Source organism: Cetorhinus maximus, chromosome 22 (assembly GCF_964194155.1).
Source record: "Cetorhinus maximus chromosome 22, sCetMax3.hap1.1, whole genome shotgun sequence".
Taxonomy (NCBI): domain Eukaryota; kingdom Metazoa; phylum Chordata; class Chondrichthyes; order Lamniformes; family Cetorhinidae; genus Cetorhinus; species Cetorhinus maximus.
The window spans coordinates 61,084,122-61,097,612 of record NC_135900.1 but is presented as its reverse complement, the minus strand read 5'-3'; the positions used below and the strand labels follow the sequence as shown (position 1 = coordinate 61,097,612).

At 44.3% G+C, this 13,491-nt stretch overlaps 1 protein-coding gene across 1 annotated transcript in view; it reads right to left on the bottom strand.

Moving 5' to 3' along the window:
* Positions 1-392: 392 nt before the first annotated feature.
* LOC144696803 (cadherin-related family member 3-like) overlaps positions 393-13,491 on the bottom strand; it is a 125,515-nt gene continuing 112,416 nt past the window's right edge. The window contains exons 14-19 of the mRNA XM_078568550.1: positions 12,940-13,183; positions 7,676-7,858; positions 6,477-6,490; positions 6,344-6,378; positions 4,250-4,298; positions 393-694 (exon numbers count right to left, since the gene is read on the bottom strand). Coding sequence (XP_078424676.1) covers positions 393-694; positions 4,250-4,298; positions 6,344-6,378; positions 6,477-6,490; positions 7,676-7,858; positions 12,940-13,183 — 827 coding nt within the window. The remainder of the gene's footprint in view (positions 695-4,249; positions 4,299-6,343; positions 6,379-6,476; positions 6,491-7,675; positions 7,859-12,939; positions 13,184-13,491) is intronic.

The window sequence follows — 13,491 nt, the reverse complement described above, 5'->3', positions numbered from 1 at the left end:
TAGAAATACTGCTAAAAGATGTAGATAATTAATGAGCATACTTTTGTAATGATAAACATGCTATATAAATGCAAGTTGTCATTGTTTGCTAATACCTGTTACAGTTTGCCTGATCAGGCATTTTCTCCTGGTTTGAATATCCCTCAATTTCTAACTTCTGACTTATTTCTAACTCTCTGTATAAAAATAAAACCAAGCTTGCTAAAACCATTGGTAACATCTGACGAAACTAAGCAGGCTTCCAGGTCATTTTATTATTTTTCTCTCTGTCCTTTTCAAAGCTGTAAGACATTCCAATCTCATTTAAAGTTGCATCAAGAAATGCTCTGTAACACAATTCTAATTTATTATGCAAAAATACCGCGTTCACTTTACTCTCACCTCAGCATAACTTATGCATTAGCCAACAAACTTAGAGTTTGAGGTGCTTCTGGTGGCTCTGGTGCAACCTTGTTCTGCTTTCCGAGCTTTGGGGGAGGTTTTGGAGAAGGTTGGTCATTGTCTGCCTTCTGCATTGCATCCTGGTCTGTCTGTGCATTCTTAATGTTGCTGCTTTGTGTAACATTTGTCTCATTGGTTTTGTTGATATTGGATGTAAAATTAGGAGCTGCATCTTGAGCATTCACAGGCAACTTAATATCCTTCCAACGTCTGGCTCCAGAGTTTGTGTTATATTGATACACATTGCCTGTGACTAAAACATTAAGTAGTCATTCAATATGAGCATGTCAACTTTTGTGCACAAATGTTACTGTGAGAATAAATTGGTTCATGTGGGCTGTGCATTAAAACCAAACAACTCCTTAAACTTTCATCTGATTCTAATTCACCTGTTTAGAAAGTAAATATGCCAATTTTATTTTATCTATTCTCGGTGTGGCCGTCGTTGGAATTCATTCCCCCTCCCCAGTTGTGCTGCGAAGGTTTTTGTGACCCGCCACCTTCAGGCTTGATATTGCAAAGTGGTTGCAAGACCCAGTCAGAGTAGCAGTAAACAGTCAACCAAGCTGATGTGGGACTCGTTCCACAACTAAGAAATTCTCCCTTGAAACTGATTTTTGATTCAGACACACAAATCGGGGTTAAATCGTTTTTATGAAATGTGCTAAAATAGGTCTCCAGATTTTACATAGTAATATCAAAGACAAGAAATGAAATAAGCCAGGAATTTCTGTTTTTATTCTGGGTATTGATCCAGCCTGGACAATAAGAGTATAAATTTTTAATGTTATATTTTCAAATTATAATGTAATTTCAACATATTTAAACCTGAAATAAGGAGCATGGCTGGCAGAAAGATTAAGTATAGCGAGCATAAGACCATAACAGAAGAAATAGGAGCAGGAGTAGGCCATTCAGCCCTTCAAGCCTGCCCCACCTTTCAATGAGATCATGCTGATCTTCGACTTCAAAGCCATTTTCCTGCACTATCCCCATATCCCTTGATGCTTTTAATATGTAAAAGTCTATCAATCTCAGTCTTGAATCAGCATCTGCCTCCAAATGTGTGAAATTCAACTGGAGGGAGATTCTTGCTCCCTTTTATTGGGCATCAAGTTAGTTAAAGTTGCAGGACTCACCAACTCACTTTCTAATTCTGAACTCCAGCCACCCACACTCCCCCATCAACCTGAACCAACAACTAGAGCTGTAAGCAACTGCCCGCCTCTGGGCATATCACCGGAAAATTTCACAGAGTACCCAGTCAAACTTCAAGCCGTAAGTAACAACAACAACTTATTAAAATATAATGTCTTTAACCTATTAAAACATCCCAAGGTAATTCACTGGAAAGTTATAAAACAAAGTCTCACACTGAGCCACATCATAAGATATACGGCCTCACACTTTCCTCTCCCTCCCAGAACCATGATAGGGTCCCCCTTGTCCTCACTTATCACCTCAGCAGCCTCCGCATTCAAAGGATCATCCTCCGCCATTTCCGCCAACTCCAGCATGATGCCACCACCAAACACATCTTCCCTTCACCCCCCCCGGCGGCATTCTGCAGGGATCGTTCCCTCCGGGACACCCTGGTCCACTCCTCCATCACCCCCTACACCTCAACCCCCTCCCACGGCACCTTCCCATGCAACCCCAGAAGGTGCAACACCTGCCCCTTTATTTCCCCTCTCCTCACCGTCCAAGGGCCCAAACGTTCCTTTCAAGTGAAGCAGCATTTCACTTGCACTTCCCTCAATTTAGTCTACTGCATTCATTGCTCCCAATGTGGTTTCCTCTACATTGGAGAGACCAAACGCAGACTGGGTGACCGCTTTGCAGAACACCTTCGGTCTGTCCGCAAGCATGACCCAGACCTCCCTGTCGCTTGCCATCTCAACACTCCACCCTGCTCTCATGCCCACATGTCTGTCCTTGGCCTGCTGCATTGTTCCAGTGAAGCTCAACGCAAACTGGAGGAACAGCACCTCACCTTCCGACTAGGCACTTTACAGCCTTCCGGACTGAATATTGAGTTCAACAATTTTAGATCATGAACTCTCTCCTCCATCCCCACCCCCTTTCAGATCCCCCCCTTTTTTTTCCCAATAATTTATATATATTTTTCTTTTCCCACCTATTTCCATTATTTTTAAATGTATTTCCATCCTTTGTTTTATCTCTACCTTTTAGCCTATTTCGATTCCTTCACCCCACCCCACCCCCACTAGGGCTATCTGTACCTTACTTGTCCTGCTTTCTACCCTTAATTAGCACATTCCTTAGATAATATCACCACCTTCAACACCTCTTTGTTCTTTTGTCTATGACATCTTTTGGTTATCTCCACCTATCACTGGCCCTCTATCCAGCTCTAACCGCCCCCCGCCCCCCCCACCCCCCCCACCCCCCCCACCCTCCCCCCTCCACTCCCTTAAACCAGCTTATATTTCACCTCTTTTCTATTTTTCCTTAGTTCTGTTGAAGAGTTATACGGACTCGAAATGTTAACTGTGTTCCTCTCCGCAGATGCTGCCAGACCTGCTGAGTCTTTCCAGGTATTTTTATTTTTGTTTTGGATTTCCAGCATCCACAGTTTTTTGCTTTTATCATAAGATATCACGTCAGATGGGTGAAACCTTGGTCAAAGAAGTAGGTTTTAAGGAGTGTCTTTAAAGGAGGAAACTGAGGTGAAGAGATAGAGAAGTGAATGGGGAGGGGGGTGCGGGGTGGGGGAATTCAAGAGCTTGGGGCCTATAGGCAATTGAAGTCATGTGGCGGAGCTATTACAATTGCAAATGCACCAAAAACCAGAATTAACGGAGGGTTGTGGGGTTGAAAGGGATTACAAAGATAGGGAGGAACAAAGCCATGGAAGAATTGGAAAACCAGGATGAGAATTTTAAGGTCAAGACATTGTTTGACCAGGAGTCAGTGTAAGTCAGTGAACACGGGTGATAGGGAAATGGGGTTTGCTGTGAGTTAAGACATGGGCAGCTATGTTTGGATGACGTTAAGTTTATGAAGTCTGAAAATTCTCCTCCAAGGGCCAAAAATATAAGGGAATCTAATTCTGTGATGGATGAATGTTCAATTTTTTTTTTTTACTATGCATCTTTTCAAGTCAAATTTTTCAGAAGACAAGCACCATATTTCAGGTTTGTTTAGTTACCTGAAAAGTATGATGGTGGAAGGACGTTAACGTCATCTTTTTAGTGTCAAATAAATAGTCCTGCAACTAAAAGTAAAATGCTAGGAAATTTCCAAACTTCCACTACCTGCCTCAAAGATGAAAGTCCAGCCCCATTAACTCTGTTTCTCTTACCACAGATGCTGCCAGACTGGCTGAGTTTTTCCAGAACCTTTCGTCCATTGAGGGAACAAGATTTTCACTACACTATTGAAGGTCATGGATTAGATCAAAATGGCATGATTCAGCCATTGCATTGAGAAGAATTAAGGCTGTGTACCTGGAAGGAGTGCAGTTTGGAGGAAATCAAATGTTGATTTAATTTCATGCTAGGCTTGTTTTCATGTTTGTGGGGGATAGACTTATAACAGGAAAGGATAGAGAAGACCTGATTAGAGGGACAGGTTCTCTGAGAAGTACGCCAAGGGCAAGAGTGCTTGAACTGAAGGGAGAAACAATAATAAGAGAAGTAATTAGCAATGTGAAGCTAGAGGGGCAGTAGGAGAAACCAAGATGGGCCCCAGCATAAAAAGGGAAGGAAGGGTAAGGAAGAAACCAGCTGACATGCTTCATGTGAAAACTGCCATGCCTACATATATATAAAAAATGTTAATTTACCTGGATCAACAGCTTCTCCATCAAAGATTGTATTGCGTGTGACCATTTCCTGAAATGCATAGAACATTCAGCAGGCTCCCATTTTGTGTGTTATTCTCTTAATCTTTATCTTGTGGCCGATAGACCATGTTGATCGGGCCAGAAGTAGGGAGGCTATGAAAATGCACATCTCTATTTGCAACTATTTGTATTTAAAATATGGGCAGTTATACCTTCGATAGGATGGTCTAGGACAAGAGTTTCTACACAGCTTTATACCATGGAATGTCAGGGCCAGATATAAAATTGACACCTATGTTCCTATTAGTTTACATATTTCTGGTAACACATCTCAAGTTTACATAGGTGTAACAAATCATAGCGTTCTCATTTATTTGTCAACAACAGTGCTTTGAAGTTCTCTAAAATGCAGACAGGGCAAACAATGAAATACCAAATATGCGCACGAGTGGGAGTGATTTTTTTCTTGGACTTCCATAGTCCCACCAGGGTTCAGGGGTTAGAGATCACTTTGGAACTGTAGGTTGGAGCGCTTGTCTAAGAGTGCATTCTCTCAAAAAAAATACAAGTTTCACAACAACAACGTCTTTCAGTGTTGTAATTTGTTTAAAGACCCGGATGGTGGCATTCTCAACTCTGAGTCAGAAGCTGTGGGCTGAAATTCCATTCCAGTGACTTGAGTGCAAAATCTAGGTTTGAGGGTGTGCTGCACTGCCAGTAGTGCCATCTTGAGAATGTGACGTTAAACCAAGCCCCTGACTGCCCTCTCAGGTGGATGTAAAAGATCACATGACATGATTTGAAGAAGAGCAGGGATAACTAGTTGCTGGGATGGGGTGGGGGGATTATCTTATAAGGAAAGGTTGGAAAGGTTGGGCTTGTATCCATTGGAGTTTAGAAGATTGAGAGGTGATCTTATTGAAACATATATGATCCTGAGGCGACTTGAAAGGGTGGATACTGAAATGATGTTTTCCCCTTGTAGGAGAGACTAGAACGAGGGAGCACAGTTTGGGTCTCCCATTTAAGACAGAGATGAGAAGATTTTTTTTTCTCTCAGAAGGTCTTAAATCTTTGGAACTCTCTCCCCAAGACAGTGGTGGAGGCAGGGTTAATGAATATTTTTAAGGCAGAGGTAGATAAGTCTTGACTAACAACGGACTCAAAGGTTATTGGGGGTAGGCAGACTGTGGAGTTCAGGCCACCGGGACAGGCCTGGGGCACTGTATGGTCTACTGCTCCTAATTTGTATGTTCGTGTCATGGCAAATATTTCTCCTTCAACCAATGACTTTAAAAGAGATTATCTGGTCATTATTTTTTTGTGGGAACTTGCTGTGTGCAAATTGGCTACTGTGTTTCCTACATAACATCAACAGCTCACTACCACCTTCATGGGGGTGATTAGGGTGGCAATAAATGATGGTCTTGCCAGTGATGGCTACATCCCATGAATGAATTAAAATACTATAAAAGCAAGTCCTTTATTTTAGCAGAAGGAAAATGTTCTGCACAACAAACACTATTCCATACATTAACAATCAGTTACGACTGCAATGCTGTATTGAAAGGGGACAGAATGCGAGCTTTAAATCTTTGGAAACCAATTATGAAATCAAGGCATAAATGTTCCAAGGTTTGATTGTGATACTGGATAAAACTCTCACAAAGGAAAATAATGCAATGTGGTATCCTGTCTGGTTTCATTGACACTTATCTGCACAACTGCAAACTGCAAGTATAGGGAGAGAAATGGACATCTTGGGCACAGGTCTGGAATTGGAGCTTAGCACACAAGGCTTTGAATTTGTCCAAGTTTCAGACAGGCACAGGCAAATTCATGGTGCTGTTGGACATCATGATGCTTCCATTTCTAAAGGACTTTGCAAACAAGATACAGAAAATGCTAATCCTCTAGAGTGGGCTGGCTCCCACCATCAAATCAAATTATCATTTGGAGCTCTCAGATTCCTAGGGGAGATGTTTCCATGAGTACCGACTAATACACCGGTAAAACAGCCATTTTTAAACACCATGTGCAAAAAATTTTGTTTTTAAACAGGAGTAGATCCTCTGCTGGTTGTTTGAAACTTACCAAAATCACATTGTGTTGCTTCTTTGGCTTGGGTGCTATATTTAACAAAGGAAAAGTTCACTTATTCCATTGCAATGAAAGGAAATGTAGCTGAATTCACATTGAAAGTTACCAGGAAAGTTGAAGCACCAACCTTGTTTGTCCATCCTGAAACAAAAAGAGATATTTGTTTGAATTAACTTCTATCACTTTAAAAAATTTGATCAATAGAACTTTACAGCCCATTGTTTAATTTTGGAATGAGATCTAGTCCAATTACCTCTGTGTACACTTATTATACCTTGACCCATCACTCAACCCACATCAGTAAAACAGAAGATATGGTCTTTTATTACCTTCTTGTTGTGGTACCTTACTTTGCATAAATTAGCTACTTGTGTTCTCTCTATTAGAATAGCAGCTTTTAGCTCTAAAACGCTTCAGGTGTCCTGAAGTTGCGAAAGGTGCTTTGTGAGTGCAAGTGTTTCTTTTGTAAATTAATGCATTGTTAATAATTTAAAAGTAGCAAAATTTTCACTTTGAACATCGAGCAGTTGCATTATGCACTTCTGGGTCAAGTATAACTGGAACTGAGCACCGTATCATATACCATCTACTTTGTCCCAGCAAGGCTTAACCCCAGCTTTAGCCGAGCACGTTGACTACTACCGACACCAGCAGAGAAGAGAAAAGATTTTTTTTTAAACAATCATCTCAGTTGGGTTCTAATGTGGTGCAATCTGATTAGAGAAGTCAGAAGGCAGCCTGATATCAGTAAACAATTTGTTAACACGTTTGTCTGAAATTTTGTTTTCTATTTTATTTTAATAAAACATTTGGCAGTGAATGGAATTTTGTTAAAAGCAAAATGCTGCGGATGCCGGAAATCTGAAATAAAAACAGAAAATGCTGGAAAAACTCAGCAGGTCTGGCAGCACCTGTGGAGAGAGAAACAGAGTTAACATTTCAAGTCCATATGACTCTTCTCTAGAGCTGAATTTTGAGTTAGGCTTTCATTATTGACATTGCATAGAGTTGACTTCAACATGTCCATCTAGGGCTGTGGTGACCTTTCTTTTATAAATTGATAAAAGCCTGGATAATAGTGTAAATTATTTAATTTGATGGAGTGTGGAATGTTATAATAAAGAGTTCTGTTCAATGGCTACCAATGGCAGTACAGCAACATGCAAAATAATTTTGCATAAGCTACCAGAGAAATTAAACCCATAGGAGCAAATAAGCAGCTGTCCAAGAATAAATCATAAACAAATTACCAAAATACTGTGTAATGGATACTTGGTTTGACTGGAATGAAGTGGGTTGATGAACAGAGTGATGATTATTACTTACGTTGGCCTTTTCTCAACTTTTGACTTTGGTATGGATTGGATGTATTCAGCCAAAAGATATGCTAAGTATCCCAGCATTCCGAGCAGCAATAAACAACCCAAGGTGATGATGAATGGTATGTACCAAGCATCTGTTTGATAGGTGTTCTGTGCTAGCCTGATGTAGGTTATATTGGGCTGTGGGCAAAAAACAAAGAAACTGTTAGTCAGGAACCACCAATGACTTGGAATAAATGGTTTATTTATTCTCTCATTGTTTTTGCACCATTTATATGCAGCAGGAGATGATAACCATAGTCACGCAAATCAATAAGGAAGCTGTGCATTTTAATTCCTGGTTTGTGAATTGTGGGTATACATTCTAAAATTGTTTGTGAAAATACCACATTTCTAAACTATGTACAAGTTTAATTCAGTTTGTAATAACTACATTATTAGCAAAAAGTTATATGTTTAAGCCCCCTCCCCAGCTTCAAACTAAGGGTGGAATCATTCCAGATTTACACTAAGTGCGGTATCGGGTGGGTAAAAGGACATTTTACACACCGGCCGGAATGGCAGCTTTTCATGCCATATCATCCCAATCCTGCCACATTAATTATGCATTCCTGGAAAACATGCCATTTCCATGGCGGGTGTGCTCTCATTCACTCACTATGCCATCACCTTGCCACTTCATCATGGGCACCATATTTAAAGTGCAGCCGCGCGCACGCCTCTCAGTGCTTCCAGCCATGACTGCTGCTGCACAGAATACAAAGGCAAAAAGACCCCAGCCCCCAGTTCAATGACGTGTCCCTCGAGCGCCTTTTGGATGCAGCGGAGGCCCCCCTCCACCTTGTGATGTCCTCTACCCCAGTTCTGGCTGCAGGATGGGCAGCAGCATCACTAATCCAGCATGGGAGGCGGTGGCAGTGGTGGTCAGTGCCATTGCCCTGCAAAAGAGGACAGCCACCCAGTGCTGCTACAGGATGAATGGTCTCATCCGTTCCGCCAGGGTAACTCGCCCTTCTCATCACTCTCAACTTACACACTCACAAACCCATCACACATCCATAGGGATCTCAGACATCAAGGGACAACACCACTAACTCTCACACACACCTTCACATCTCCATCAGGCTCATATCCTCTCCAGCTCACATCCTCATCCTGTCCATGTCTCCACTCACCACATAAACATTCCATGCAGTGCCATGTGTCCTACCCACACACTCTCCATTTGTTTTCATGCAGGAAAAGCTGGCTCACAGCAGCAGGAAGAGGTCACAGAACGGGGGTGGAGTGGCCCACATTAAGACCCTCACTCACTTTGAGAGGTGTGCCATTGCACTGAGGATGTGGACCATGCCTGTGGCGAACACCCTTGTGGGGATCTTGCATCACATCATCTCTCCCTCAACTCGAATGTGAGTGCTCTCTCTCCTGCTTTTGACTCTGCTGCCATGCACTAGTTATCTCTACTTTGGTTCACAGGGAGCTCTGCCAAGCGACCGACACCCTCAGCCAGCCAGTCCCTCAGCTCCATCCACGTCCTCACCTCCAGCCAAGAGGACACTTCCTCCATTGAAGAGCTGGAAATAAGCAGCCTGGAAGACCAGTCACAGTGCTTACCCACACCCTCCAACAGTGCAGAGGCACCCCTTGGTGGGGCCTAGATCTGGAGCAGGCTCATCCTCACAATTTGGTGGTCACCAAGAGGAGACAGGTTCAGCCGAGCTCCCCAGCACTCTGAGGGTTGGTGGGGAAGAGGCATCTGTGAGGTCTGAGTCAGATGACAAAACTCTGGATTTGGTCTTCCAACTCATTCTGGAGAGTCAGCAGAAGGCAGGGGAGCATCACACAGAGCTGTTGGAAGCCCTTAACAGAGTGGCATGCAAGTTGGAGGAGAGCGTCCGCCTGCCCTCTGATGAAGTGATGCCCACATGTGCGAATATGGAGGTTTCCCTGAGGAGGATGGCGGACGCCACGGAGACCCTGGCCCAGCAGAACACGGAGATGTGCACAGACCTGCACTCCATCATGGTAGCCATGGGTGAGTTCCTGCAGTGGCAACGCAAGAGGGAAACAGGGTACCTTGATGTTCCCCCAGGTGGTCCTTCCCCTCCTTTAAAGTTCTAACAGGACTAGACAGGGTAGATGCAGGAAGGATGTTCCCAATGGTGGGGGGGTGCAGAACCAGGGATCATCACAGTCTGAGGATACGGGGTAGACCATTTAGGACTGAGATGAGGAGAAATTTCTTCACCCAGAGAGTGGTGAGCCTGTGGAATTCGCTACCACAGAAAGTAGTTGAGGCCAAAATATTGTATGTTTTCAAGGAGAGTTAGATATAGCTCTTGGGGCAAAAGGGATCAAAGGATATGGGGAGAAAGCAGGAGCAGACTATTGAGTTGGATGATCAGCCATGATCATAATGAATGGTGGAGCAGGCTCGAAGGGCCGAATGGCCTACTTCTGCTCCTGTTTTCTATGTTTCTATGTTTCAAGAAGTCAGGCAGGGGCCCTCGAGCTCTAGAAGGGAGGAGGAGTAGCAGCTGGACACCCTTGGGTAATCCACTCAGCAGTCTCAGAGGCTGTCCTCTCCTTCTGAGTCCTCTTTGCCTATGACCCACTCAACCTTGTCCTCTGGCACCGCAGAGGGAGCAGTTGGCCCACAGGAGGACAGCAAAGCAAGCCGGGGCCCTCATGGCCTCAGCTCTCCAGAGGACCCATGCTGAAGTTATCAGAGGCAACTGGGCCAACAATTGCACAGGCTGTCTCCACCCCTGCTGCGGATGTCAGGGCAGCAACTAAAGACTAAGGTGTTCAAAAGTTAAGAAATTCTGATCACAGTTGGTTCTATGGGTGAACACATTTTGTCACTTTACAATCTGGAAATATATTCACTTTCACTGAATAATGTGTAACGGTGTCTTTCAGCTTCATTTACAGGCTTTGTTAGTCATCTCACTGCATCCTTCCCCTTCACTTGCCAATAGCAGTTCAGCTGCATGCAGCCGGCCCATAAGTGATTCTGGAGGGAGAAGTGTGTGTTTGTGCCAGGGTCTTATGCAGACTTTTATAAGCACTGTACAAGCATGCAAATCCTTCCCGCATCACACTCACCTCAATGTCCTGAGCATTTTCAATGCTGCCTGCTTGACAATCTGAGCTACCCTGCATCTCCGCCCACCCCATGCAGTCCCATGCAGCACCTGTTCTCTCCCGCCACGACTGTCGTTTCACTTTCAATTTAGTAAACATGGTAGTGTTACAGTTTGTCTTGCGTTCCTCCATCCATTCCCCTCCCCCAGTTGCCCATTTCCTTTTCCCCTTCACTGTCGACCTCCCCTGACATCACCTTCCACCTTCCCTCCGTGACCTACCAGCCACAACCCCTTTATTTTGGATAAAAACAAAAAACTGCGGATGCTGGAAATCCAAAACAAAAACAGAATTACCTGGAAAAACTCAGCAGGTCTGGCAGCATCGGCGGAGAAGAAACGTCAACCCCTTTCTTTTGGGGATGTCCTAGTGAACATACACATTCCCTTCCTTCCCAAAAAACCCTCCTCCATCCATATGAACCTCCCTGACCTGCTCCTCCTCCTCCTTCCCACCCTCAGTCTGCCTCTGAGTCCCCACCAACCACCCTCGCTGTTCCTTCTACCAATACCTCCGTACCCTAACCCACCCTCCCTACAGCCTCACTCTGCCCTCCGTCATTCTCACCATTCCCTCTTACCACTCCCACTCTTAGTTCACTCTCCAGGAGGCAGTCATGGACTCAACAGAGCCCTCTCTTGCACGTTCACCTGGACATCCACCACCACCACCCTCTCCCCAGCCCCTCGGCACTGGACTCCCCTCTGACATCTTCCTCCTCCTTACGCCTACCTCTTCAGTTGCTGTCTTCTCCCCCTCCTTCCCCTGTACTCCCTCCCCTCCACCTCACCCTCCCGACACCTTCATTTCCCCCCTCCCAACCTCACCCCCCTTCCCCACGACAGTCAATCCTAGATCTTCCTCTCCCACCCCCGGTACATCTTCCTCTCCCAAACACAATTCAACCTTCCACTCCACCCCCTCGACCATCATCTGTTGTGAGCAGACCCTCAACGATGACTTTCCACCTTCCGTGAGCTGCTTCATGGTGGAACCATGTCCATGAGAATCTACCCAGCATGCCATGGATGTTCCTCCAGGGTCCCGATGCTGTCGGACTCCAGCATCTTCTGCTCGTTGGATGTCCACAATATGAGCAAGGCCCTGGCGGTAAGTGCCAACTTCTGCACGTCACACTTGTCAAGACGTGTTCTGCATTGGCATGTTTTCCTGCCGACATAGACGGACGATCCAGTGTCGGTGGGGGGGATGATTCCAGTGAGCTGGCCTTATAGTGATTTGTAGACGTATCACAATGAGGTTCCTGACGTCCGACGGCAGGAAACACGGCCCAGCATTGACGGGCTGAGTGGACAATTGCAAACTGCTTTCATGACATCGTGAAACAAATTATTGGCCCTCTTGCCATATTGTCCACTCACCCCACCAAACACGCCCGTTACCAGTGACCACGGAAAATCCTGCCCTAGGCTAACACTCAAAGTGCAGTACTAAGGGAATGTTGCATTTTAGATTGAGGCTCTGGGTCTGATTTTTAGCCCCAGTGGGGCCAGAAGCAGGAATGGGCACAAAAATAGAGCAGCCGTCTTGAAGTCCAGCTGCACATGGTCAATTAGAGAAGGCAGACTGGGATTTTCCAGTCAGTTTCCAGGTTCCTGGAGATGGCAGAGGTATATTCAGCTGCCGGCTGGGCAGACTGGTGTGCATGATTTGGAAGGAGGGTGGGGAGAAGGGGTGACAATGTACTGGGTAAGCACGGAGGCCCTCCCATCCTGCCTGGCTGCTGTAGCAGCAATCACAGACCATCCGGTGGTGGGCTCACCCCCTCCCCCAATCACCCCACAACAGTGGCGGCCTGGCCGAAAAAGCCTTTTTTATTTAAATTCAAAATAAGTTGGAGAGAGAGGGCCTCTATTTTGGATCCATCTCCCCCTTGCTTACCTGCTTCTAACCCTGTTTGACCCTAAGGGAAACCCGGAGGGAAAATCCTACCCATTGTCTACTTGTTTACTACATTGTGAACTTATTTATCTTGAACTCAGTTAGTTCTTGCTTAGTCAACTGCAAGGAATTGTGAATTTTGAGTCAGAGTATTTGTTTTTAGAAGTTTTAATTTTGACTGCTGGTTCAGCTCTCCATTCTGATGTACTTACAGTTGTGGTTGTTTCTTGGGTACTGGGTGTAGGGATAATAATTCTGACGTTGATCTTTACTCTCCCTGTTTGTACGACTTTCCTCTGTCCACTTCCAGCCAGTAGGTTATCATCAGTTATTTGAACAAGGAGGTTATAATTTGTGACTTTGTCAACACCGTGCGTATAGTCAAAAGGAAGTCCAAGTATCAGCTTCGTAATGTTAGATCCAGCACTAGGAGATAGTCTAAAGTGGTTGTTGATATTACCTGGTACAGAAAGTCACCTGGTTAAAGTCATTTAAATGACAAATAACTTACAAAATCTCCTATGGCTTTAAAGGTAACATCCTACACTTCTTTAAAAGTTGCATATTTGTGATATGGTACTCATAATCAAAATGATTGAAAAAAAACCTATAGAAAATAATCAGTATTTCTGACAGCAGTTAAAGATTAAAACAGAAAAGCCAAGAGGTAGCTTTGCCCATTGCAAAATAAATTAAAAGCTCAAAGCTTTTGAGGAAGAAAATTCAGAAATAGTCCACACAATGCAACTGTGGTTTAGAATAGGAACA